Below are 27,314 nucleotides of genomic sequence, written 5' to 3'. Positions count from 1 at the left end.
GTTCCGAGACACTTCAGCTGAAACTCTATTGTCTCGCCTGTCATGGATTCGGAGCGGCGAAGGGTGGACAATGACCATTGACCTTGGGTGGGAATCTCCTGTCTCACTCGAGCAAGGCCATAAAATCCCAACCTTCACGTTTATCCAGCAGTAAGGGTGCTCCAGTAGCACACAATAAAAGAACTATCTTCACAAAGTAAAGAATCTTCATTACATCACCACTTGGGCCAGGCCCTGGGCCACACATGATCCCCCACTATCCCGACCTGCTTTCTGTTTATACCGGGACAGCTGGACGATTGACCCTTACGCAGCATGTTATCACTGGGTAACAATTCACTGGACAGTTATCAAGCAAAAATTAATATCAAGCCACATAGGGACATGACGCGAAAGTTGACCAAATCTTGGTCAAAAAGTTAGCTTTTATTGTGCGTCATGAAGGAGGAGAAATGTGGGAGATGGTGTTCTAGATCGTCAGGCCCCGGCAAGTGATGGCACGACCACCAGTGGTGAGTCAGGGATGCGGAAGAGGCCTGAATTGGAAGAGTGCCGTGATCTCAGAGGATCTCGAGGCCAAGGTGGGAGTTGAAAATGAGGATGATGATTTTAAAGTTGAGGAGTTGTTGGCTGAGGTGCCAAAGTGACTCTGTGAGCACAGGGTGATGGGGGTGTAGAGGGTGGGGAGCGGGGGTGAGTGGGGGGAGGTGGGTGCAGGGTGGAACAGAGTTTGGTGTGAGTTTGGATGTGGGAGTATTGAACAGTATCGGGTTCTAAACATTGGTGCGGCAACGGCGGGTCATTTCAGATGGATGGGACTTTGCAGTGACGAGGGGAAAGACTTTCTTCTCACAAGGAGTGGTTAGCACATAGTGCAGACTTTAGGTTAGAGAGGTGTCTCGATGGATGTGTTGACGTACCTTGATAAATCTTCCTCATGTACATTGATCGTTTGTGATTAAAAATTAAAACGATCTTGTGTGGTGACAGCTGGAGACTGTGTCACATCTCGTCCCTCTAAGTGTAGTTAGCACCTCCCCCTGCCGAATAATTCATCTGAAGACTCTTATTTCCCAATAAAAGGTTTTAAAGTATTGATACCTTTACTTGCTTCTGTGTATTTACACTTAGTGAGTTAATGATTGCATTCAGGAAGACAACAGAGAAAATTAAATATCTGGTTGTTCAGCACCATGTAGAGGTGTCAGCCTTGGCTTGGTCACTAACACTCAAAGAACAAAGAACAACACAGCACAGGAAACAGGCCCTTCGGCCCAACAAGCCCGCACCGCCCATTTTAACACTCAGTGAGTGCCTCATTCAAGTCCTTCTTCTATCTATGATTTTTGTCTACATCTAGTGGACTCCACAATAAAGGGGTGCAAATTTAGAGAATTATATGTGCACCAGATTAAGGGAGATCCAATTTAAGGACAATTTATTGACACCAATCAGCCTAAAAGCATGCTTTTGGGGTGTGGGAGGAAACCGGAGCACCCAGAGAAAACCCAGGCAAGCACGGGGAGAATGTGCGAACTCCCACAGGCATTGACCCAAGCCAGAGATCCGACCCGGGTCCCTGTAACTGTACAGCAAACAGTGATAGTCACTGAGCTGTCGTGTTGTCCATCAATTGGTCCAGAATAAGCGTACACTAACGACGTGAAGCACTAGTCAACTCTCGGAGCAACATCCAAGAGCAGCCCTCGCACGACCCACTGCGTGTATACCCCTTGTTGGCCAACAAGGTGGACTGAATCCTTGTGGGTGTAAAAAGGAGACATCAATAAACATACAACTCTCGCCAAAAGATCATGGGTTCAAGTCCCACTCCAGATACTCAAGCACGTAATCCAGGAGGATGTGGGGATCCCAGCATTGGACTGGGGTAAGCACAGTAAGAAGTCTCACAACACCAGGTTAAAGTCCAACAGATTTTTTTGGTAGCACGAGCTTTCTGAGCATTGCCCCTTCGTCAGATGAGTGATCATGCCCCTCACCTGATGAAGGAGCAGCGTTACCAAATAAACCTGTTAGACTTTAACCTGTGAGACTGCCTACTGTGTATAATCCAGGTGGGCACTCCACTGAGGGAGAGCTGCTTTGTCGGAGATGCCATTTTTCAAACGAGACCATAAACCCAGGCCAGTCTGCCTTCTCAAAGTGGGTGTAAAAGATTCTGTCATGCCACTTGTAAAGAGAGAGTGGCACACGGCTGCCTCACGGCGCCAGGGACCCGGGTTCGATTTCGGCCTCATGTGACTGCCTGTATGGAGTTTGCATGTTCTCCCCATGTCTGCATGGGTTTCCTCCAGGCACTCCAGTTTCCCCCCACAGTCCGGATTAGGTTATTGGCCATGATAAATTGCCCCTTAATGTCAGGGGGACAAGCAGTGTAAATATGTGGGATTACGGTGATAGGGCCTCGATGGGATTGCTGTTTGTGCAGACTGGATAGGCCAAATGGCCTCCTTCTGCACTGTAGATTCTGTGATTCTATGACAGCAGTAAACCTCTCCCCCGTGGACTGTAGCAGACCAAGAAGACAGTTCACCACCACCTTCTCATGGGTAATTAGGGATGGGAAATAAATGCTAGCCTAGCTAGCCCATGTCCCATGAATGAATAAAATACAAATGGCCAATATCTATCCCTTACTTAATGTATGTACAGACCTGATGGGCCGAAGGGCCTCCTTCTACGCTGTAACTATTAACTAGGCTGATACTGGGGTTGGTGGGACTGTCCTATGAGAAGAGATTGGTTCGACTGGGCCTGTATTCATTCGAGTTTAGACAGAAGTTCTGATTGAAGTGTATAAAACTCTAACGGGGCTAGACGCACAGCAGGGAGGATGTTTTCCTTGGATGGGGAATCTGGAACCAGGGGACACAGTCTCAGGATAGGGGGTAGACCATTGGGAACTGAGCTGAGGGAAAGTTTCTTCACTCAGAGGGTGATGGACCTATGGGATTCTCCACTACAGGAGCCAAGCCACTGAAGGTATTCAAGAAAGAAATAGATATTCTTTTAGATTTTCAAAGGGCCTGGGGACAAAGCGGGAATATGGCTTTGAGATTGAAGATCAGCAGTGATCATATTGAATGGTGGAGCCAGGATCGAAGGGCAGAATGGCCTACTCCTACTTTCAGTTTCTATGTTTCTATGACTTTATTCGATAAAAGCAGATTATTTGGTCAGGATTTCAATCAATGTTTGTGAGATCTTGCTTTGTACCAATTGGCTTATGCATTTCCAACATTGAAGCAGTGACTACACTTCAAATGTATTTGGTAGCACGAGCTTTTCGAGCATTCTCTCTTCGTCAGATGAGTGATCATGCCCCTCACCTGATGAAGGAGCAGCGCTACCAAGTAAACCTGTTAGACTTTAACCTGGTATTGTGAGACTGCCTACTGTGTATAATCCAGGTGGGCACTCCACTAAGGGAGAGCTGCTTTGTTGGAGATGCCATTTTTCAAATGAGACACTAAATCCAGGCCTGTCTGCGTTCTCAAAGTGGATATAAAAGATTCTGTCACGCCATTTGCGAGGAGAGTGGCACGATGGCACACTGCTGCCTCATGGTGCCAGGGACCCGGGTTCAATTCTGTATGGAGTTTGCACGTTCTCCCCGTGTCTCTTTCAACAGCACCTTCCAAACTCATGACCACTACCACCTCGGAGGACAAGGGCAGCAGACACATGGGGAACACCAGCATGAGGAGAAGTTTCCCTCCCCGTCACTCACCCATCCTGACTTGGAAATATATCGCCGTTCCTTCAGTGTCGCTGGGTCAAACTCTTGGAATTCCCTCCCTAACAGCGCTGCGGGTGTACCTACATCACAGGGACTGCAGCAGGTTGAAGAAGGCGGCTCACCACCACCTCCTTCAGGGCAATTAGGGATGGGCAATAAAATGGCAGCCTAGCCAGCAACACTCATGACACGTGAAAGAATGAAAGAAAATTTTTGTGAAGTGTTTTGAGATATCCTGGGATTTTTTTTAAATGGAAAATTTCCTGGATTTTTTGATATTGACTTGAGTGAGTCCAAGAATTGTTACAATGAAGATTGTTCGTCATTAATAATGCTGGTTAGAAGTAATAGTAAGTTTTTTAAGTTTATTTATTAGTGTCACAACTGGGCTCACATTAACACTGAAATGAAATTACTGTGAAAATCCCCCAGTCGCCACACTCCGGTGCCTGTTTGGGTGCAATGATGTGGCGATGCCAGCATTGGACTGAGCTGGGCACAGTAAGAAGTCTCACAACACCAGGTTCAAGTCCAGCACAGAGGTCCATAAAATAATGAGGGCCATAGACAAGGTAGATAGTCAATATCTTTTCCCAAAGATAGGGGAGTCGAAAACTAGAGGGCATAGGTTTAAGGTGAGAGGAGAGAGATACAGAAGTGTCCAGAGGGGCAATTTTTTCACACAGAGGGTGGTGAGTGTCTGGAACAAGCTGCCAGAGGTAGTAGTAGAGGCGGGTACAATTTTATCTTTTAAAAAACACTTAGATAGTTACATGGGTACGATGGGTATAGAGGGATATGGGCCAAATGTGGGCAATTGGGATTAGCTTAGGGGTTGAAATAAAATAAGGACGGCATGGACAAGTTGGGCCAAAGGACCTGTTTCCATGCTGTAAACCTCTATAACAGGTTTATTTGGTACCACAAGCTTTTGGAGCACTGTTCCTTCATCAGATGAGTGGAGTCATGGTGTTGTGAGACTTACACTTTGGGTACACCGAGGGAGAATTTAGCATGGCCAGTCCACCTAACCTGCATAATTTGTGGACTGTGGGAGGAAACTGGAGCACCCAGAGGAAACCCACGCAGGCACGAGGAGAATGTGTAGACTCTGCATAGACAGTGACCCAAGCTGGGAATCGAACCCGGATCCCTGGCGCTGTGAGGCAGCAGTGCTAACCACTGTGCCACCCTTATGAGGAGCAGAAAGCTAGCATTTATTTTCATAGCTAGTGGTAATAATCGTAGTAAGAGATGATGGCAGCAACCAGCAGTAATATTAGCATTTAGTAATATTGCCGTGGCTTCAAATTTAAAAAGAAGGCACGTGGGTTAAAGGTAATGAGTTGCTGCATTTAAAAAAAAGTTCAAAAGCTGAAAGCGATGACTGTCAGCAGAAAGCAGTGCTGCAGCTTTAAGTGTAAACAGAAATGAAACAGCTTGGAACACTCAGTATCTGCAGTCATATGTTTGTTGCAAGATACAGCTGCAAAGGGAAGCTTACTGTATCATAGCAACTACAGCCTGAGTGGGGGGAAAAAATTACTACTACAGAGTCTTAAAGTGGCAATGCTGCCAGTACACATGAAGCATCAAGGACAAAAAGAAACCCACAGCTATAGGCAGGAGTATTAGATACAACCCCAGCTCGAGGGCAGCTCTCAAAAAAGGTTCAGAGGCAACTAAAGACCTCAGACAAAAAAGGCAATGGGTGACACAATGGCACTGTGGTTAGCACTGCTGCCTCACAGCACCAGGGACCCAGGTTTGATTCCCTTCTTGGGTTACCGTCTGTGCGGAGTCTGCATGCTCTCCATGTGTCTGCGTGGGTTTTCTCTGGGTGCGCTGGTTTCCTCCCACAGTCTAAAGATGTGCAGGTTAGTTGGATTGGATGCGCTAAATTGCTCCTTGGTGTCCAAAGGTGTGCAGGTTAGGTGGATTGGTCATGCTAAATTGTCCCTTGGTGTCCAAAGATGTGCAGGTTAGGTGGATTGGTCATGCTAAATTGTCCCTTGGTGTCCAAAGATGTGCAGGTTAGGTGGATTGGTCATGCTAAATTGTCCCTTGGTGTCCAAAGATGTGCAGGTTAGGTGGATTGGTCATGCTAATTTTCCCCTTGGTGAGCAAAGGTGTGCAGGTTAGGTGGATTGGTCATGCTAAATTGTCCCTTGGTGTCCAAAGATGTGCAGGTTAGGTGGATTGGCCATGCTAAATTGTCCCTTGGTGTCCAAAGATGTGCAGGTTAGGTGGATTGGCCATGCTAAATTGCCACTTGGAGTCAAAAATATGTAGGTTAGGTGGATTGCCCCTTAGAGTCCAAGATGTATAGGTTAGATGGATTGGCTATGGATTTGTGTGATAACCCCCAGGGCTTGTATGGGGGAATTACTGATCGCCATCCTGCAGGACTCGTAGAATACAATCTCCCTGGCGATTGGTAATTACATTACCACGGGGAGCTCATTTACCGAGTACTGTATAAAGCAGGCCCCTGAGTGGGTCCATTATTGTACTGTCCCGGTTGGGACCTGTTTGTATGTTCGCCACAGGCTTGTGGTTTTTGCTTTACTTTACCTTGTGCAATAAAGCGCTGTCCCTTTACAGCCGGCTGCTGGAGTTATTACAGTTAGTCACATGGGTGCATTGAGAGTGCTTGATGCTGGTGTGCGAGGCAGCTGAGAAAAGAAAAACGGTTCATTGTCCAAATGCTTTCAACTTGACAGCCTTCAAAAATTCTACAGATATGTGAAGAATGTTCCGGCAAATAGATGGGCAGTCCAGCAACTGTACAGTCCTGGGGCAATGAGGCAGTAATATATCTTCTCCTCTCTTTGTTTATGTACATCCTGTTTGTGTAACAGCATTAAACCCCATCCATTCATGTCGACTGAAACTGGAAAGGGACCTGCTGATTGCAGAGAAAGAGAGATTGATGCTATTTATAGGAAGGTTTGATTACTGGCCTCCAATATTACTTCACTCTGTGTTGCACGAATAAGTTATTAATAGCAACTTGAATCAGACCAACAAGCTGCTGCCACTCAAGAGATCTGTAGGCACGCAATGAGGGCATGAACCCTCTCTAACATGTACTATTGTGTTCGCATGGAAGGAAATCATAGAAACCCCTACAGTACAGAGAGAGGCCTTTTAACCCATTGAGTCCGCACCAACCACAATCCCACCCAGGCCCTACCCCCATATCCCAACATATTTTACCCACTAACTTACACCTCTCAGGACACTAAGGGGCAATTTTAGCATGGCCAATCAACCTAACCCGCACATCTTTGGACTGTGGGAGGAAACCAGAGCAAACCCACGCAGACACGAGGAGAATGTGCAAACTCCACACAGACAGTGACCCAAGCTGGGAATCGAACCCAGGTCCCCGGAGCTGTGAAGCAGCAGTGCTAACCATTATGCTAACATGCCACCCATTTGTCCACGGTGAATTAAAATGATTTCCCCACCACTAAACCAAATGATCCGTGGGCTAGGCGCGATTTTGATTTAGAAGCAGCGCTGTTAACTGTATCTTTTTTTTATTCGTTCATGGGAAATGGGGGCGCCATCGGCTGGCCAGCATTTATTGCCCATCCCTAGTTGCCCAAGTGCAGTTGAGGGTCAACCACATTGCTGTGGCTCTGGAGTCACATGTAGGCCAGACCAGGTAAGGACAGCAGATTTCCTTCCCTAAGGGACATTAGTGAACCAGATGGGTTTTTCCAAGTGGGATAAAAGCAAATTACTGCAGATGTTGGAATCTGAAACCAAAAGAAAAAATACTAGAAAACCTCAGCAGGTCTGGCAGCATCTGTCAAGAGAGAAAAGAACTGATGTTTCGGGTCCAGAAGACCCTTTGTCAAAGCTTTAACAAAGGACCATCTGGACTCGAAATGTCAGCTCTGTAAATGCTGATATAAGGGCCTGTAAATGACTCTTCCTGCTTTTCCTCAAGTTAAGAGTGGCACGGTAGCACAGTGGTTAGCACCGCTGCTTCATAGCTCCAGGGTCCTGAGTTCAATTCCCGGCTCGGGTCACTGTCTGTGTGGAGTTTGCACATTCTCCTCGTGTCTGCGTGGGTTTCCTCCCACAGTCCAAAGATGTGTGGGGTTAGGTTGATTGGCCATGCTTAAGAAATTGCCCCTTCGTATCCAGGGATGCGTAGGTTAGAGGGAATAGTGGGTATAATATACGGGAGTAGCGCCTGGGTGGGATTGTGTTCGGTGCAGACTCGATGGGCCGAAGGGCCTCTTTCTGCACTGTAGGCTTCTATGCTTAACTGAAAAGACAGGGTTTGCAAAATTGCTGCAGCCTTTGTGACTCCAACCTGGAAATCCTCAAGAAGAGTTAGCGTGAAAAGTAGTATTATTAAGGTGGTATGTAAGCGAGGGGTACTAGTTTTTAAAAAAGTTTATTTATTGGTGTCACAAGTAGGTTTACATTAACACTGCAATGAATTTACTATGAAAATCCCCTCGTCACCACACTCTGGTGCCTCTTTGGGTAACACTGAGGGAGAATTTAGCATGGCCAATGCATCTAACCAGCTCGTCTTTGGGAGGAAGCCAGAGCACCCGGAGGAAATCTACGCAGGCGCAGGGAGAATATGCAGACTCCACACCATCAGTGATGCAAGACAGGAATTGAACCCAGGTCCCTGGGGCTGTGAGGTAGCAGTGCCAACCATTGTGCCACCGTACCTGGGCTCCATTGTCAGACAACGGCCTAATCACCAGTAACTATCAATGAGGGCAACACAAAGAGATGTTCTGATCACATGACAGGGATAAGGTCACTGATAAGAGTTCTAATAAGGCATTTTATGGTCAGACAGGCAGAAATATCTTGGTCAAAGGAGGGTAAAAACTCTAGCTAAGAATGATCTTAAGCAGAGACACGAGTTGGCCTTCTCTACCTGGGAAACTGTACCAAGGCATTGATATTGAGCCTGCGCTGGAGTATAATAAGAGAAATCCCCCACTGTGAACATAAAGCAACAGCGAATCCATCCTCACCTACTCAGGCTTTATTTCAGTGGATTACCTCGCATTAAGTTGATCTTTCTCTACACCCTAGCTATGACTGTAACACCACAATCTGCACCCACTCATATCCTTCCCTCCTATGTACTCTATGAATGGTATTCTTTGCCTGTAAAGCATGCAAGAAACAATACTTTTTCACTATGTACTAAGACGTGTAACAATAATAAATCAAATCAAATGAAATCAATGGTTTCGTGGTCATCAGTAGATTCTTAATTCCAGGGCAGGTCCTCGTCTTGAACCATTACAGTCTGCGCGGTGAGTTTTGTCAATGGTAGTTTAATGGACCACTGACTTGCACCTTTCCTGAGACATATTCTTGCTAAGAAAGAATTTTAAGTAGTAATTATGCTGACAGAATCACAAGGCTGGCTGCAAATTAAATGGAGTGTAAGTTCTGTCAGCCAGACAGTCTCCGTGCACTCCTCTGACGTGAGATTATTTTCAGTTCAAAGTGAGCTGCAGCCCCATTCACAGACACTGAGGAGGGAAGTTTCCTGTCCCGCCTGCTAGGGGGATTATTGTGGGTGGGTGGCGGACCATGTAAAAGGTCCATTGACCACGGGCGAGATTTCCCTGTTTTGGGGCGAGCACTGCCAGAATATCTCACCCTGAAAGGTGAAATGTATCACAGTTAAAAAAAAAACTTAGCTTGAAATGTGTCACAAGAGGCTCAGGATTTTGAGCCAGTTATGTGGGGCTGAAGGAAAAATAAACCGATTAAGGGATCACCCCGTGAAATGATTGGCAGTCACAAGCTCTGGCAAAGTTAAAAACCGAAAATCCCTCCAGTGTGCGAAATATATATAGGCAGCAAATACACACAGCAGCTCTGACAAAATGTGTCAGGCATCAGCTGAGCTGTGTTTCTCTCCAAGGTCACGACTTTGCAAAATGCTTCACTGAATGCAAAGTGCTTTGGGACCTCCAAACCCGGACCTGGGTTCGAATCCCGGCTTGGGTTACTATCTGCGTGGAGTCTGCACATTTCCCCATGTTTGTGGGGCTTTCCTCCACATGCACCACTTTCCTCCCACAGTTTGAAAGGTGTGCTGGGGAGATGGATTGCCCATGCTAAATTCTTCCTCAGTGTACCCGAACAGGTGCCAGAGTATTTCGACGAGGGGATTTTCACAATAACTTAATTGTAGTGTTAACGTAAATCTGCTTATGCAGTAAATGGCAGAACCCTTATGAGCATTGATAAGCTAAGGGATTTGGATGCACAGATACACAAGTCACTGAAAATGGCAATGCAGGTGGAGAAGGTAGTCAAGAAGGCATATGGCATGCTTGCCTTCATTGGCCGGGGCATTGAGTTTAAAAATTGGTAAGTTACGTTGCAGCTTTATAGAACCTTAGTTAGGCTGCACTTGGAATATAATGTTCAATTCTGGCTGCCACATTAGCAGAAGGATGTGGAGGCTTTGGAGAGGGTACAGAAAAGATTTACCAGGATGTTGCCTGGCATGGAGGGCATTAGTTATGAGGAGAGATTGGAGAAACTTGATTTGTTCTCATTGAAACGACAGAGGTTGAGGGATGACCGCAAAGAAGTTGACAAGATTATGAGAGAGAGTGGACAGAGTGGATAGTCAGAAGCTTTTTCCCACGGTGGAAAAGTCAATTACTAGGGTGCACAGGTTTAAGGTGCGAGGGGCAAGGTTTAAAGGAGATGTACAAGGCAGGTAGATAGGCTGGTATACTGGGCAGATAGATGGCAGATGGAATTTAATCCTGACAAATGCGAGGTGATGCATTTTCGAAGGAATAATGCAGGGAGATGTTACATGATAAAAGGTAGACCAATTAAGAGTATAGCAACGCAGAGGGACCTGGGAGTGCAAGTGCACAAGTCTCTGAAGGTGGCAACCCAGGTGGAGAAGGTGCAAAGAAAGCTTATGGAATGCTGGCCTTTATAGGAAGGGGTATAGAGTATAAGAGCTGGTGTCTAATGCTTCAGTTGTACAGAACGTTGGTTAGGCTGCATTTGGAGTACTGCGTCCAGTTCTGGTCACCAAACTACCGGAAGGACGTGGAGACCCTGGAGAGAGTGCAGAGGAGGTTTACCAGAATGCTGCCTGATATGGAAGGACTGGGTTATGAGGAAAGATTAGGTAAACTGGGGCTCTTCTCCTTAGAAAGACGGAGATTAAGGGGGTATCTGATAGAGGTGTATAAAATAATGAAGGGTATAGATAGAGTCAACAGTGGCAGGCTTTTTCCTAGATTGGAGACAAATATCACGAGGGGTCATGAGCTAAGGGTGAGGGGGGAGAAGTACAATTTAGATACTAGAGGGAGGTTTTTCACACAGAGGGTCGTGGGGGTATAGAATGCGCTACCAAGTAAGGTGGTGGAGGCAGGCAAGCTGGACTTGTTTAAGGTTTACTTAGATAGGCGCATGAGTGAAATGGGGATGGAGGGTTATAGGAGGCCATTTTAAAAAGGGTCAGAGCCTCGGGACGATACTGGAAATGTAATACTACATGTTAATGTTTTGTCGCTTTTAATCCGCAGGTGTGTCGGTCCACCTTGTTGTCAAACGAGGGGCATGCACACGGTGGGTCGTACGTGGGCTGCTCTTGGATGTTTCGAGAGTGGCCTAGTACTTTGCGTCGTTGTGTGTGCTTAAACCTGGACCAGCAGATGGGCACCACAACAGCTCAGTGACTATCACTGCTAGCTGTGCAGATACATGGATTTGGGCCAGTGTCTGTGGGAGTTTGCGCATTCTCCCTGTGGTTGTGTGGGTTTCCTCCGGGTGCTCCGGTTTCCTCCCACACCCCAAAGATGTGCTCTTAGGCTGATTGGTGTACCAAATTGACCCTACACTATTCTCCCCTGAATCTGGTTACAATAGGGGCACCATTTGCATACACACGGGGCAAGGTAGGTGTAGGAAAATGCTTTGTTGAGATGGCGGCGCGGGCTCGTTGGGCCGAAGGGCCTGTTTCCCGGGCTGTTTTTGTTCTTTGTTTTTTATTAAAGGGGTTACCATACTCAGCAGCGGATGCTTACAGCTCAAAGCCTCTTTCTACATGGCGGACGTGCCTTTTATCTGCTCAGACCTGTCGTCTTCCTCCAAGTCTGTGAGCAGTTCGAGCTGGCCTCAGGAGCCAAAGTCAACTGGGCAAGACCAAAGCTATAGTCTTCGGGAGCTGGGCTGACAGATCCAGTGTCCCCTTCACCATCAGGGCGAGTTACCTTAAGGGATATGGTTTGGAGCGGTGGGAGTGTGTGCTAAAAACTGGGAAGAGTGCATTGCCAAAGTAAGGCAGAAATTGGGCTTGTGGGAGCAATGCTCCCTCTCTATTACTGGCAAAAACCTGGTCATCTGGTGTGAGGTCCTGTCCATTTTGTTGTACGTAGCACAGGTCTGGTCCATCCCCAAATCCTGCGCAGTAGCAGTCACCCAGGCCATCTTCAAATTTATCTGGAGTTCTAAGATGGATCGTGTCTGGAGGGAAGCGCTGCATAAATCTCTGGAGAATGGAAGGAAAAATGTTCCCAATGCCTCCCTCATCCTGATGGTTGCCTTTGTGTGTGTTTGCATCAAGCTGTGCGTAGATTCTTGGAACACTAACAGCAAGTGCCACTAGTTTTTGAGGGTCTACTGTCACAAGTGTTGCAAAGGATGGGTCTGGCCACACTGCCGCTCCAAGTAGTTGGACTGTACCGCATCACCTATTCTTTGCGGAGAAATTTTTCCAGAAACACACCTTTGACCACATGGTGATAAAGCAGTGGTCAGCGCATAATGTCCTCAAGGCCCTGAAGGGAAAGGAGATGGTGAATCTTGTCAGATGGCTCCCTGAGCAGACTGTCAGTGTCATCTGGCAAAATGCCTCATCTCCAGAACTTACAAACAAGCACCAAGACCGGGCTTGGTTGGTGGTGAGTAGGGCGCTCCCCGTCAGATCCTTCTTGCACGCTCGCAGTCTCAACACCACCGCACGCTGCCCTCGGAGCTGCTGCGAGGGCGACGAGACGGTCACACACCTCCTTGTGGAAGGTGCCTTTGCCAAGAAGGTCTGGAGTGAGATGTGGTGGTATTTGTCGAGATTCGTCCTGAGCAGCTTGGTGACACAGGGCTCTGTGCTCTACGGGCTGTTTCCAGGGACACGCACCGAGACAAATATCAACTTGGAGGGTCATCAGCTCAGAGAAGGACGCACTTTGGTCCCCCTGAAATTGTTGATCTTCCAGTGCAAAGAATTGCCCTCGGCCGAGTGTTGCAGACTGGCACATTCCAAGGTCCGGGGCTACGTGCTGAGGGATGCTCTCAAGCTTGGGACGCCCACTGCAAAGGCTCAATGGGGAAAGGCCACTGTGTAAAGCCTTTCATCCAAGGCAGTCCCGAGGGGCCAGTAACTGTAAAAAAAACCCCTCAGACTGCGTAACTGTGTGCAACTCTGTAAAAACAGCACCCAGTGAAACGTGAGGAATGTACACAGTTTGTTGAAGAAATGTAATGTCTTGGGAACAGATCGCCGTATTGTAAATATGACTTTTTTTTTGCACTGTTTGTAATTATTGGAAATGCTGTTTTGTAAAGGCTTATTTCAGAGTATTTATAAATAAAGTATATTTTTGAAATTAAAAAAAAATCTTGCTTCCTGCTCCAAACTGGAAGCGAGGCCCACTTCTGGGCTCTCACACTGACTCCCAGTTAAGCAACACATTGATTTTTAAAGTGTGGCATATGGGTTTCCAAAAGGCATTTGATAAGATGCTGACAACAGATTGCAAGCAAAATTACAGCAATATGGAGAAGAACCTTCCTGAGTGGCTGGAAACAGAGAGTAATGATGAACGGTTGTTTGTCAGACTGAAGAAAGCTTGACACTTGAGCTGCCAAGAGTTGGCACTAGGCACCCCCCCACTAATGTATTTATTTATTTATTAATTTGCGCAACAAGTAGGCTTGCATTAACACTGCAATGAAGTTACTGTGAAAATCCCCTAGTCATCATTCTCCGGCACCTGTTTGGGTTACACTGAGGGAGAATCTAGCATTGGCCGATGCACCTAACTAGCACATAGAATCATAGAACCCTCCGCTGCAGAAAGAGGCCCTTCGGCCCATCGAGTCTGCACCGAACACAATCCCACCCAGGCCCTACCCCCATATCCCTACATATTTTACCCGCTAATCCCTCTAATTTAAGCATCTTAGGACACTAAGGGGCAACTTTACAATGGCCAATCAACCTAACCCGCACATCTTTGGACTGTGGGAAGAAACCGGAGCACCCAGAGGAAACCCACGCAGACCCGAGGAGAATGTGCAAACTCCACACAGACAGTGACCCGAGCCCGGAATCGAACCCAGGTCCCTGGAGCTGTGAAGCAGCAGTGCTAACCACTGTGCTACCGCACATCTTTCGGACTATATTAATTACCAAGATTTTGGCGCACAATTCCAAAATTTTCAAACATCATGAGCTGTGAGGAGGATAGCCCCACATCTCCATTCCCGCCGTCCACCTCTCCTCCCCCACGGTCCACCTACTCCACACCCCCATCCCTTCCCACGGCGGTATTTGAGCTGGCAAAAGGCGAACCGCCATTGGTCGATTGTGTGGTCTTCCCGTCTTGCCGCTGTCAAGGGGTTTTCCTGTTGTTCTCACACTCAGCTGCTGGGGTACTCATGGTGGGGCGTTGCTGCCAGCGGGATTGGAAGATCCTGTCAGTGGGAATGGCTGGAAACTTTGGCCAGGATTTGTGGGATGGGTGATAAACCCAGTTGGCGCTGGAGCAAGGTGACTTCTTGCAAGCTGTGCCCAGTGTACATTCAAATTCTATCATCTACCCTCGTTCTATGCTTCTAAAACTTTATTTTTACACTTCTAAACTACATTCTGTACCCTCTCCTTTCCTTCTCTATGAATGGTATGTGAATGAAGCCCAGTTTACCACGCAAGTCAGTCTCCCATCCATTGACTCTGTCTACATTCCCCACTGCCTCAGAAAAGTAGCCAACATAATCAAGGACCCCACACACCCCGGACATTCTCCCTTCCACCTTCTTCCATCAGGAAAAAGATACAAAAGCCTGAGGTCACGTATCAACCGACTCAAGAACAGCTTCTTCCCTGCTGCTGTCAGGCTTTTGAATGGACCTACCTCACATTAAGTTGATCTTTCTCTACACCCTAGCTATGACAGTAACACTACGTTCTGCACTCTCTTGTTTCCTTCTCTATGAATGGTATGCTCTGTCTGTATTGTGCGCAAGAAACAATACTTCTTACTGTATACTAATACATAAGAACATAATAAGAACATAAGAAATAGGAGCAGGAGTAGGCCATCTAGCCCTTCGAGCCTGCCCCGCCATTCAATAAGATCATGGCTGATCTGTCGTGGCTCAGTTCCACATTCCCGCCCTCTCCCCATAACCCTTAATCCCCTCTCTTATCAAAAACCCATCAACCCGCGTCTTAAAAATATTGAGCGAGGCAGCCTCCACCACTTCAACGGGCAGAGAATTCCAGAGATTCACCACCCTTTGAGTGAAGAAGTTCCTCCTCAACTCCATTCTAAACCGCCCCCCCTTTATCTTGACATGTGACAATAATAAATCAAATCAAAGTGGCAGATGGAATTTGATGTAGAGAAATGTGAAGTGTTTCATTGACGGGAAGGAAATGGAGAGACATTACGAAACAAAGGGCATAATTTGATAAACTTGCTTTTTTTTATTAAGGCCTTTACTTATGGCTTAACTTGGGACAGTTAAGCAAGAACATACAATGCAACTCAGTTAATAAAATCATTTGGAAGTGAAGAGGATATTAATTGTTGATTCAGTTGGCAAAATGATCAATCTTGTGCGTATCCTATCCAGTCAGTGGTTCTACACAGTTTCTTTGATAAGTGTAGCCAGTCTTTCAAAACCCTGGAAGGAAGATGAAAAACACCATTGAAAGAGGCTCATTCCATCAGTTTTTGGGATGACAGTGTGCTCTCTGGTCTCTCACCGTCCTACTTTCATACCCTTGTGTCAGGATCTGGTGCCCATGCTCCTGTTCCGTTTCACGGGGCATAGAAATAGGCCATTTGGCCCAACCGGTTTATGCTCCACGCGCGGATCCTCTAAAATTTGGCATGTTAGCTACAACTTTCACCAGCATTTACAGACGCACCACAGAAAGTGTTCTTTCTGGTTGTATCACAGCTTGGTATGGGCTCCTGCTCTGCCCAAGACCGCAAGGAACTACGAAAGGTCATGAATGTAGCCCAATCCATCAAGCAAACCATCCTCCCATCCATTGACTCTGTCTATGCTTCCCACTGCCTTGGCAAAACAGCCAACATAAGTAAGTACACCATGCACCCTGGACATTCTCTCTTCCACCTTCTTCTGTCGGGAAAAAGATGCAAAAGTCCGAGGTCACGAACAACCGACTCAAGAACAGCTTCTTCCCTGCTGCTGTCAGACTTTTGAATGGACCTACCTTGCATTAAGTTGATCTTTCTCTACACCCTAGCTATGACTGTAACACTACGTTCTGCACTCCTTTTCTTCTCTATGAACGGTATGCTTTGTCTGTATAGCGCACAGGAACAATACTTTTCACTGTATACTAATGCATGCGACAATAATAAATCAAATCAAATCTAACCCATCAGTAAATCTGCATATTCTCTTACTTCTGCGTCTGGAAATTCAAAACCACTTTAGGATTTCAGTGTGAAAGAAATCAAAGCTGAAACTTCTTGAGTGCAGTAGTGAGTGAGTGCTGGGAGGTGCTGTCACTCAGAGAAGACACTAAGTCCAGACCCTGCCCTCTCAGGTGGATGTATGAGATTCCATGGTACTCTATTCAAGATGTGGAGATGCCAGTGTTGGACTGGGGTAAACAGAGTAAGAAGTCTCGCAACATCAGGTTAAAGTCCAACAGGTTTATTTGGTAGCACAAGCCACTAGCTTTCGGAGTGCTGCCCCTTCAACAGGTGAGTGGAATTTCTGTTCACAAACAGGGTGTATAAAGACACAAACTCAACGTACAAAATAATGGTTGGAATGCGAGTCTTTACAGGTAATCAAACCTGCTCCGAAAGCTCGTGGCTTGTGTTCCCAAATAAACCTGTAGGACTGGTGTTGTGAAACTCCTTACTCTGTTCAAGGGCAGCAGGGGAATCAACCCTGATTTCCTGACCAGAATGAACCATAGAACCCCTAAAGTGCAAAACCAAAGCCTGTGCCTACTCTCCAAAAGAGGACCCCACCCAGGCCTTCCCTTCCACCCCATCCCCAACCCCAATGTAAATTAGCATTTACATTGGCTAATCCACATCTTGCATATCTTGTGTCACTAAGAGCCAATTTAGCACGGCCAATTCATTCAACCCGCACATCTTTGGACTGTGGGAGGAAACCGGAGCACCCGGAGGGAACTCACGCAGGCATGGGGTGAATGTGCAAACTCCACACAGACAGTGACCCGAGGCTGGAATTGAACCCGGGTCTCTGGTGCTGTGAGGCAGCAGTGCTAACCACTGGGCCACCTTGTTTGGATGGTGAGTAAGCCAATTGAAATTGGCCACGAATGCCACATACGATGTGGTCCCTGGCTGGCGTCCGCTTTGCAGCTTCTGAAACCACATCCTGGCAGTGGCAAATTCCAGCACACAGCTGGCATCGCCAATTCTCTCGATCGCCAGTCAGGGTCTTCCATGTTTCAGGATTGATGTTGAGGCTTTCTTGTCAACGCCCTTGAATTGGAACTTTGGACTCTTAGCACGGGCTGCCGCCCTGTATAACGTATCCTTGGGGATACAGCCATTCATCATCCTGTAGTCATGCCAAAGCCAGCAATGTCACCTTTGCTTGATTGGCATGCTTGGCATGTTTGCCCTGGAAAGGATTACTTCGCTACTGACATTGTCATTGTCACATTGTGGGAACTTGCTGTGTGAAAAATTGGAGACTAGTCTTAAAGTTTATTTATCAGTGTCACAAGTAGGCTTACATTAACGTCGCAGTGAATTTACTGTGAAAATCCCCGAGTCGTCACACTCCAGTACCTGTTCGAACATACTGAGGGAGAATTTAGCATGGCCAATGCACCTAACCAGCATGTAGATTATTGTAAATTATTAGACACTCCAGCACTGATCCGTGTGGACCTCCACTGGTTATGGCTTGCCAACCTGAGAAAGGTCCACTTATTCTGATCCTTGCTTCCTGTTAGCTAGCCAATCCTTCATCCAAACTAACATGTTATACCAATATGCTTTTGTATAGAGTCATAGAATCCTACAGTGCAGAATGCGTCCATTTGACCCATCAAGTCTGCACTGACCACCGTCTACCCAGGCCCTATCCCCACAACCCCATTCAGTTACCCTAACTGGTCCCCCTGACACTAAGGAACAATTTACTATGGCGAATCCACTTAACCTACACACCTTTGGACTGTGGGAGGAAATGGGAGCACCTGGAGGAAATCCATGCAGACATAGGGAGAATATGCAAACTCCGCACAAATGGAATTGAACCCAGGTCCCTGGCATTATGAGGCAGCAGTACTAACCACTGTGCCACCCTGAGAAGGTGGGAGACAGCCCTTAAATGGCCAATAATCAGCCTGGTAAGGCCTCAATGGGGGAAGGGCGGCGGGGGTGCCTGAGGCCTCGGCTGCCCAATGTAATGTATAATTGTGGACATGTTGGGGGTGGGTTGGACGGCAGCAGGAAGACCCTCTGGCAAATTCTATGCCTCCCACCCGCATTCCCCTGGTTGGCAGGGAACCATAAAAATTGTGGCCAGCCATTTTGAAATTAAATTTGAAGCTGGGAGCAACGTAGTGAGGTATTTGATGGTTGAACCGTGATGGGAAATTTGATAACTATTGTACTTCAAACACATTCTGCTGATAATAGTTTCCACACAATAACGGTGGCTACACTTCAAACATACTTCATTGGCTGCAACCTGCTTCGGGAAGCCCTGTGGTCATGAAAGGTGCTATATAAATGCAAGTCCTTTGTCTTTATATTCGCCTCAACTGCTCTAGATAACAGTGAGTTACCACCATCCCCTTGGTACCTTGAATTAAGTTGATCTTTCTCCACGCCCTAGCTATGACTTGACACTGCACTCTCCCCTTTCCTTCTCTATGAACGGTATGCTTTGTCTGTGTAGCGCGCAAGAAACAATATTTTTCGCTGTGTGTTAATACGTGTGACAATAACAAATTAAATCGAACCAAATCAAAACAAACAAACAAAAAAAAAAATCGAACAACCCTCTCAGTTCTGGTGTTATCACTGCAAGGGCATTAATCGCTCAGTGAATGATGGAAGCATTTACCAGATCCATTTGTTCGGGCGTAGAAAGGGAAAAGGCAGCACGGACATAGGGAGAAGGAATTGAGTTGTTAGCCATGAACGCATTCCCAGGAACGAACAGCACCTGCGGAGAGACAGACGTACGCACGGTTAGCTAGGGCTAACTTCCAGCACACTCAAAATACCGCTAACTAGATCTTCAAACCTGGACAAAGATGAAAAAGTGGGGACTGAGGGGGCGGAGAAAAAAATTAACTTTTTGCATATCATCCCAGTCCTGGACACTGTCACCGCTAGCCAGTCATAATGGCTATACAAAGAACAAAACAAGAACAAAAACAGCCCGGGAAACAGGCCCTTTGGCCCAACGAGCCCGCGCCGCCATTTTAACATTACCAGTCCCCCCTCCACCCATGACCCTTATCGATGCTTATGGCATTCCACATTGAGGGAAAACTAATTTAGGGCCAATTTATTACCTCCAATCAGCCTAACAGCACATCTTTGGGGTGTGGGAGGAAACCGGAGCACCCGGAGAAAACCCACGCAATCACGGGGAGAATGCGCAAACTCCTACAGACACCGGCCCAAATCCATGTGTCTGCACAGCTGACTGGGGCAGGATTTCCAGGATGGCATGGTGGCACAGTGGTTAGCACTGCTGCCTTACAGCGCCAGGGACCCGGGTTTGATTCCAGCCTCGAGTCACTGTCTGTGAGGAGTCTGCATGTTCTCCCCGTGTCTGCGTGGGTTTCCTCCGGGTGCTCCGGTTTCCTCCCACAGTTCAAAGATGTGCGGGTTAGGTAGATTGGCCGTGTTAAATTGCCTCTTAGTGTCAGGGGTAGGGTAGATACATGGGGTTATAGGGACAGGACCTAGTTGGATTGTGGTCAGTGCAGACTCGATGGGCCGAATGGCCTCTTTCTGCACTATAGGGATTCTATAATTTAATCTTTAGAAGGATGAGAGGGGATCTGATCGAGGTATATACAAATTTGAAAAGGGATTGATAGAGTAAATGGAGACCAAATGGGAAGTGTAGACAGAGTCAGTGGATGGGAGGCTGGTTTGTGTGATGGATTGGGCTACATTCACGATCTTTTGTAGTTCCTTGCGGTCTGGGGCAGAGCGTAAGTTTCCTCTTACAGGGCAATCTCAAACAAGAGGTATAGGTTGAGAGATGGTAGATTTAATACTGAGATGAGGAGGAACTGCATCTCGCAGAGGGTGGTGAATCCGTGGAACTCGCTGTCCCATACCACGGTGGGGTCTAAATTGTTGAACGGCATCGAGAGGGAGATTGATATATTTCTGATTTAAAAAAAAGAGATAAAGGGATATGGGGAACAGGTGGGGAGGTGGATTTGAGGCCAGGAAGAGATCAGCCACGATCTGATTGAATGGCGGAGCAGGTTCGAACAGCCAAATTTGCCTCCCTCTGCTGCTAATTTCTATGGTCCTAAATGCATGAGGCAGGAGGTTTTGAATGGTGAGGTACCCCATTAAGAGTTGGTGGGGGACACATCCTTGGCAGGCCCAGCAGTCCCGCTGCTGTTTAATGCTCCCTGGAGCATGAATTGTAGTCCTCTCGGCATCTTGTCTGCTTTCTCGCATCTTTGTAGAAACTTGATGTCTGTGTCGATATGCGTGATCTTTTTGGAGATGCTCTCCACTTGGAACCGGCAGTTTGCGGTGTTGATGGTAGTCACGGCCAGATGGGGGGGGGCTTCTGCCCTTCGATTGGGTGGGTGTCCTGACCTGGTCAGCTGATAGCCAATTTGGCTGGCTAGCGGTGGCAGTGGCCAGGACGGGGGTGATGTGCCATCCCCCCGGTTTCCAGGTCCCAGAAGCAGGCAGGTTCGGGGAAATTTACCACCAGCAGGGGCGGAGAGGCCCGGGAGTGTGGGATTGGAGGTCTTGATGGGGAGACGGGAGCGGGGAGGGAGCCTCCAACTGGGTGGCAGATCTTGGAGGGGAGTGGGGAGAGTGCCCAATGAGATAGAGGACTCAATGAGTGAGGTCCCTACACAACCTGAGCAGGATGACCTGTCGGGCCTCCTGCTTCCTCTGAATTCTTCCCGCTACTAATTGAAGTTAGGTGAGAAGTGGCCAATAATTAAAGTGGTCAATAATTAGCCATTTAGGGCTTCAACTGGTGGGGTGGGGTGGCATCGGCCTCAGCTGCCCCTTGTATAATTGAGGGCATGTTGGGGAGAGTAGCAGGAAGATTCTCGGGGAAATATGGCCCCCCACACTGCCCCCTCCATATTGCGGGGCCTCTCTTCGGGCCCTCTCTTTTGTCCATAGAATCTTTGCAGAGTAAACACATGAGGGCACACAGGCCTTTCAGAAATAGATAAACTAAGTCTGAAGGTAGGAACAATACAATGAGACATTTTAACAGGAACCTTTATGGTTAAACACTGGCAGGAAATTCAGCAACTATTAGATTTCCAGTAGACATGCCTCTCACATGAAACTGGCGGTTAGCTGGAATAGAAATTGGTCCTCATCACAAGGCTTTTTCAGGCATGTTTTTTGGCACGTCAGCTACGACTCTCACCAACTTTTACAGATACACCATAGAAAGCATTCTTTCTGGTTGTATCACAGCTTGGTATGGGCTCCTGCTCTGACCAAGACCGCAAGGAACTACAAAAGATCGTGAATGTAGCCCAGTCCATCACCCAAACCAGCCTCCCAGCCACTGATTCTGTCTACACTTTCTGCTGCCTTGGCAAAGCAGCCAGCATAATTAAGGACCCCACGCACCCCAGACAGACATTCTCTCTTATACTTTCTTCCATCAGGAAAAAAATACAGAAGTCTCAGGTCATGTACCAACCGACTCAAGAACAGCTTCTTCCCTGCTGCTGTCAGACTTTCGAATGGACCTACCTCGCATTAAGTTGATCTTTCTCTACACCCTAGCTATGGCTGTAACAAAACATTCTGCACCCTCTCATTTCCTTCTCTATGAAATGTATGCTCTGTCTGTATAGCGTGCAAAAAACAATACTTTTCACTGTATAAGAACATAAGAAATAGGAGCAGGAGTAGGCCATCTAGCCCTTCGAGCCTGCCCCGCCATTCAATAAGATCATGGCTGATCTGTCGTGGCTCAGTTCCACTTTCCCGCTTTCTCCCCATAACCCTTAATCCCCTCTCTTATCAAAAACCCATCAACCCGCGTCTTAAAAATATTTAGCGAGGCAGCCTCCACCACTTCAACGGGCAGAGAATTCCAGAGATTCACCACCCTTTGAGTGAAGAAGTTCCTCCTCAACTCCATTCTAAACCGCCCCCCCTTTATCTTGAGGCTGTGCCCCCTAGTCCTACTGTCCTTTCTGAGCGGGAAGAGTCTCTCCACCTCTATCCTATCCATCCCATTCATCATCTTATACGTCTCAATGAGATCTCCCCTCATTCTTCTAAACTCTAACGAGTACAAGCCTAGTTTATTCAGCCTCTCCTCATAGCTCAACCCCCTCAACTCCAGTATCAGCCTAGTAAACCTCCTCTGCACTCCCTCCAAGGCCAAAATATGCTAATACCTGTGACGATAATAAATCAAATCAAAAAAAGGTTTGAACTTCTTGGAACTATATTCCAAGTCCAATACTCCTGAAGGAATGGGCAATATTTAGACATTCCTCACAATCATTTTACACAAACGTTCACCCCCTGGGTATGCCAATGGGGGGCTGAGTGACACTCTAAGGGCTGCTTCTGGAAGTCTGTTAGCATGCACCTTATCTAGATTTTTTTGGCACTTTAGTAAAAAAAACAGCCCATTTATCTTCATTTTCCCCCAGGCGCACCTTTAAATGGAGCTGGGATTGGGGCTGGGTTTGGTTGTAGGCAGAGTTTTGGATGTGTTCTTCTTGCCTCTGCAGCATTACTGTCAGCCTCTGCCAACCCTCCTCCTCCTGCTGGATCTACACTAAGCAAGGTCTCTTCAATAGGGGCCGCCTGCCTCTGGGTGCCTGACGGAGGCCCAACTCAGGGGAGGAGCCTTGGGCCTCCAGCCTAGGACGAAGGGGTGGAAAGGGCGAAGGAAGGAAGTGAGGATGAAGACGAAGCTGGAGAACAAAAATGAAGGCAAGGATGTAGAGGAGTGAACAGCGGTGAGAAGGAGAGGGAGAATGGAGGGGGACGGAGTGATGGGGGGGGGGGACAGAGAGAGACAGAGACAGAGAGAGACTGTGAAGAGGGCAGAGTGATGAAGACAGAGAGAGAGAGAGAGAGAGAGTGAAGAATCAGGTGGAATGATGAAGAGAAGCAGCTGAAACGGAGGAGAAAAATGAAGAAACCAATAAAAGTTTCTGTCCAGATTGTAATTAGTTTTTTTAAATTCATTTGTGAGATATGGATATCGCTGGCTAGGCCAGCATTTATTGCCCATCCTTAGTTGCCCTTGGAGGGCAGTTGAGAGTCAACCACATTGCTGTGGCTCTGGAGTCACATGTAAACCAGACCTGGTAAGGATGACAGATTGCCTTCCCTTGAGGACATTAGTGACCCAGATGGGTTTTCCTGACGACGGTTTTACAGACAGTCATCAGTCGGTTCTTAATGCCTGAAAATTTTTATTGAATTCAAATTCCACCACTTGCCGTGGCAGGATTTGAACCCACGTCCCCAGAACATTAGCTGAGTTTCTGGATTAATGGTCTAGCGATAATGCCACGAGGCCATCGCCTCCCCGAGTTGCTTTCGTCATTCAAGCCATTACCTCTTTTTGCACGGCCTTCTTCGTGATTAGTTGATGAGTGTCTGGGATTCCCTTTAGTTTCAACCAGAAGAACATACCAGCAGTGGGGACGTGCCATTCAACTAGACCTGGAACACAAAGGAGCAAGGGTTTTGGGGGAAGTGTTCATGAAATATTAACCAAAAACACATATTATAAAACTGCCTCAATTCCAAGGGCAGCCACTCTCCCTGCGCCTCTGGCATTCAGCTCTTCAGTGTTTGAACCAAGGCGGTAATGAGGTCAGGAGCTGAGTGACCCCGGCAGGACCCAAACTGAGCGTCCGTGAGCAGGTTATTGCTGAGTAATTGCCGCTTGATAGCGCTGTTAATGGCACCTTTCATCACTTTAGTGATTTGGAGAGTAGGCTGATGGGATGGTAATTGGCTCATTGGCTGTGCTTCTTCTTTACTCAAAAGCAGTCTTCAAAAGTGTTTCAGGGCTGGGATTCAGCTTGGGATGTCCTTGTGTTGCCAAAGACATATCTGCTTCCTGGTGTGACGGTACTGTGCCTTTAAGAAATGTATTTTTAATCACGTTTCTTGTAAGGGGTATGCTTAAAATTCAGCTCAGGATTACACAGTGCCAATTTGTCTGCACCAGACTGCTCCAAACTGAAAATACAGGAGAATAATTAATTTAAGATAATCGGAGTTGATGCATTTTTGTCCATTTTGATTTATCACTGTTGTATTTTGATTTGGATGATTAACAGAGGCACAGTCATGTGAATGGGTGGAGTTAAGCTAGCAGGGAAAAGACATGGTTCTCTTTGATTTTTGAAACAGTCAGTTGCTGCCTGGTCCTGGAAGGAGCAAGAGGTATCTTCCTGTCTCTCTATGGAGGCTACTGTTTAGGCTGTCAGAATAGTGGCTGTGTAATGGTCCATTTTGGCAGGTCCAATGGGATGAAGAAGTACAATATCAAGGGTAGGACTCTTAGCTGTGTTGAGGAGCAGAAGGACCTTGGGGTCTGGGTCCGTAGGACTCTTAAATTGGCCTCGCAGGTGGAGGATGTGGTCAAGAAGGCGTATGGTGTACTGGCCTTCATTAATCGAGGGATTGAGTTTCAGAGTTGGGAGAGAATGCTGCAACTTTATAAGACTCTTGTCAGACCCCACTTGGAGTACTGTGTGCAGTTCTGGTTGCCCCACTACAGGAAGGATGTGGAAGCTATTGAGAGGGTGCAGGGGAAATTTACAAGGATGTTGCCTGGATTGGGAGGCATGCCTTATTAAGATAGGTTGAGGGAGCTAGGTCTCTTCTCCCTGGAGAGACGAAGGTTGAGAGGCGACCTGATAGAGGTTTATGAAATGTTGAGAGGTATAGATCGGGTGGATTCTTGGAGGCTATTTCCTAGGGCTGAAATGGTCGCTACGAGAGGACACAGGTTTAAGGTGCTGGGAAACAAGTACAGAGGAGATGTCAGGGGTAAGTTTTTCACTCAGAGGATGGTGAGTGAGTGGAATCGGCTGCCGTTGGTGGTGGTAGAGGCAAACTTGCTGGGGTCTTTTAAAAGACGTCTGGATGAGTAAATGGGATTTAATGAGATTGGGAGTTATAGATAGTTCTATGGCCTGGTAGGTATGGATATGATCGGCGCAACTTGTGGGCCGAAGGGCCCTGTTTGTGCTGTAGTGTTCTATGTTCTAAGACAGGTGTTACTTTCTTTCCAGAGATGGTCAAAGGCTCTAGGACTGTTAGCTAGTGAAAATCATGTAAAACCAGAAGACATAAGACACAGGAGCAGAATTAGGCCACTCGGCCCATCGAGTCTGCTCCAGTGTTCAGTCATGGCTGATATTTTTCTCATCCCCATTCTCCTGCCTTTTCCCCGTAACCCCTGATCCCCTTATTAATCAAGAACCTATACACCTTTGTCTTAAAGACACTCAATGACCTGGCCTTCACAGTCTTCTGTGGCAAAGAGTTCCACAGGTTCACCACTCTCTGGCTGAAGAAATTCCTCCTCATCTCTGTTTTAAAGGATCGTCCCTTTAGCCTGAGGTTGTGCCTTCTGGTTCTAGTTTTCTCCTACAAGTGGAAACATCTTCTCCACATCTACTCTATCCAGGCTCTCAGCATCCTATAAGTTTCAATAAGATCCCCTCTCGTAAGCCTGCGTTGTTTGCCAACTAGTTTTGAAGAGGAGCTTAAGTCTATGAGGAATATTGCTTCAACTGGAACTAATAGAGATAGATAAGCAGTTAAGAATTATATCTTGTTGTGTTAAAGTATTCCAATTGCTAACAGTTAAGATATTTCATTTATTTTAGTTAAACTGTGTTGTCAAGATAAGGTTTGTTTTGATAAAAGCGTCGTAGTGTGTCAATAGAATCACACCTGGAGTGAAACACCTTACCCTCACACTAATGCCAAAATAGTAAAACTTTTGAAGTCTTGTCAGGCCTCACAACATACGTTGGAGTTCCTGTTCCGATATCTTAACTTTGTCGATTAGCAGCTGAATGTGTTAGATTGTTGTTTGTGGGATCTTGCTGTGTGAAAACTGGCTTCTGCGTTATCCTTCTTTTCGATAATGCCATCCCTTCAAATGAGAAAGGTGCTTCATTGGCTACGTGAGACATAAGAACATAAGAAATAGGAGCAGGAGTAGGCCATCTATCCCTTTGAGCCTGCCCCGCCATTCAATAAGATCATGGCTGATCTGAAGTGGATCAGTTCCACTTTCCTGCTTTCTCCCCATAACCCTTAATTCCCCTGTCTATTCGAAATCTATCTACCCGCGTCTTAAATATATTTAGCGAGGCAGCCTCCACCACTTCAGCAGGCAGAGAATTCCAGAGATTCACCACCCTTTGAGTGAAGAAGTTCCTCCTCAACTCTGTTCTAAACCGCCCCCCCCTTTATCTTGAGGCTGTGCCCTCTAGTCCTGCTGTCCTTTCTGAGCGGGAAGAACCTCTCCACCTCTAACTTATCCATCCCTTTCATCATCTTATACGTCTCAATAAGATCCCCCCTCATCCTTAACTCTAACAAGTACAAGCCCAGTCTATTCAGCCTCTCTTCATAGCTCAACCCCCTCAACTCCGGTATCAGCCTAGTGAACCTCCTCTGCACTCCCTCCAAGGCCAAAATATCCTTGCGCAAGTACGGCGACCAAAACTGCACACAGTACTCTAGCTGCGGCCTCACCAGTGCCCTGTACAGTTGCAGCAAGACCTCCCTACTTTTATATTCAATCCCCCTCGCTATGAAGGCCAGCATCCCATTCGCCTTCCTCACCACCTGCTGCACCTGTAGGCTGGGTTTTTGCGACTCATGCACAAGGACCCCCAGGTCCCTCTGCACCGTAGCATGCTGCAGCTTTTCGCCCTGCAAGTAGTAGTCCTTCCTACTATTATTTCTATCAAAGTGGATAACCTCACACTTGCCAACATTGTATTCCATCTGCCAGGTCCTCGCCCACTCGCTCAGCCTATCTAGAT

The 27,314-nt window shown here is 47.0% G+C and overlaps 1 protein-coding gene across 6 annotated transcripts in view; it reads right to left on the bottom strand.

The window, feature by feature from the left end:
* Window positions 1–15,492: 15,492 nt before the first annotated feature.
* Window positions 15,493–27,314, bottom strand: part of aadat (aminoadipate aminotransferase) — a 77,168-nt gene continuing 65,346 nt past the window's right edge. For all 6 annotated transcript variants that reach the window (XM_080189473.1, XM_080189469.1, XM_080189471.1 and 3 more), the window contains 3 exons: window positions 23,849–23,955; window positions 19,136–19,237; window positions 15,493–15,715 (listed from right to left, as the gene is read on the bottom strand). In XM_080189473.1, the coding sequence (XP_080045599.1) occupies window positions 15,674–15,715; window positions 19,136–19,237; window positions 23,849–23,955 (251 nt within the window). In that variant the 3' untranslated portion in view covers window positions 15,493–15,673. The remainder of the gene's footprint in view (window positions 15,716–19,135; window positions 19,238–23,848; window positions 23,956–27,314) is intronic.

This window comes from Carcharhinus amblyrhynchos, chromosome 5 (genome assembly GCF_965287045.1).
Source record: "Carcharhinus amblyrhynchos chromosome 5, sCarAmb.v2.hapA, whole genome shotgun sequence".
In the NCBI taxonomy this organism is placed as follows: Eukaryota; Metazoa; Chordata; class Chondrichthyes; order Carcharhiniformes; family Carcharhinidae; genus Carcharhinus; species Carcharhinus amblyrhynchos.
This window is presented reverse-complemented; position numbering and strand designations above follow the sequence as displayed.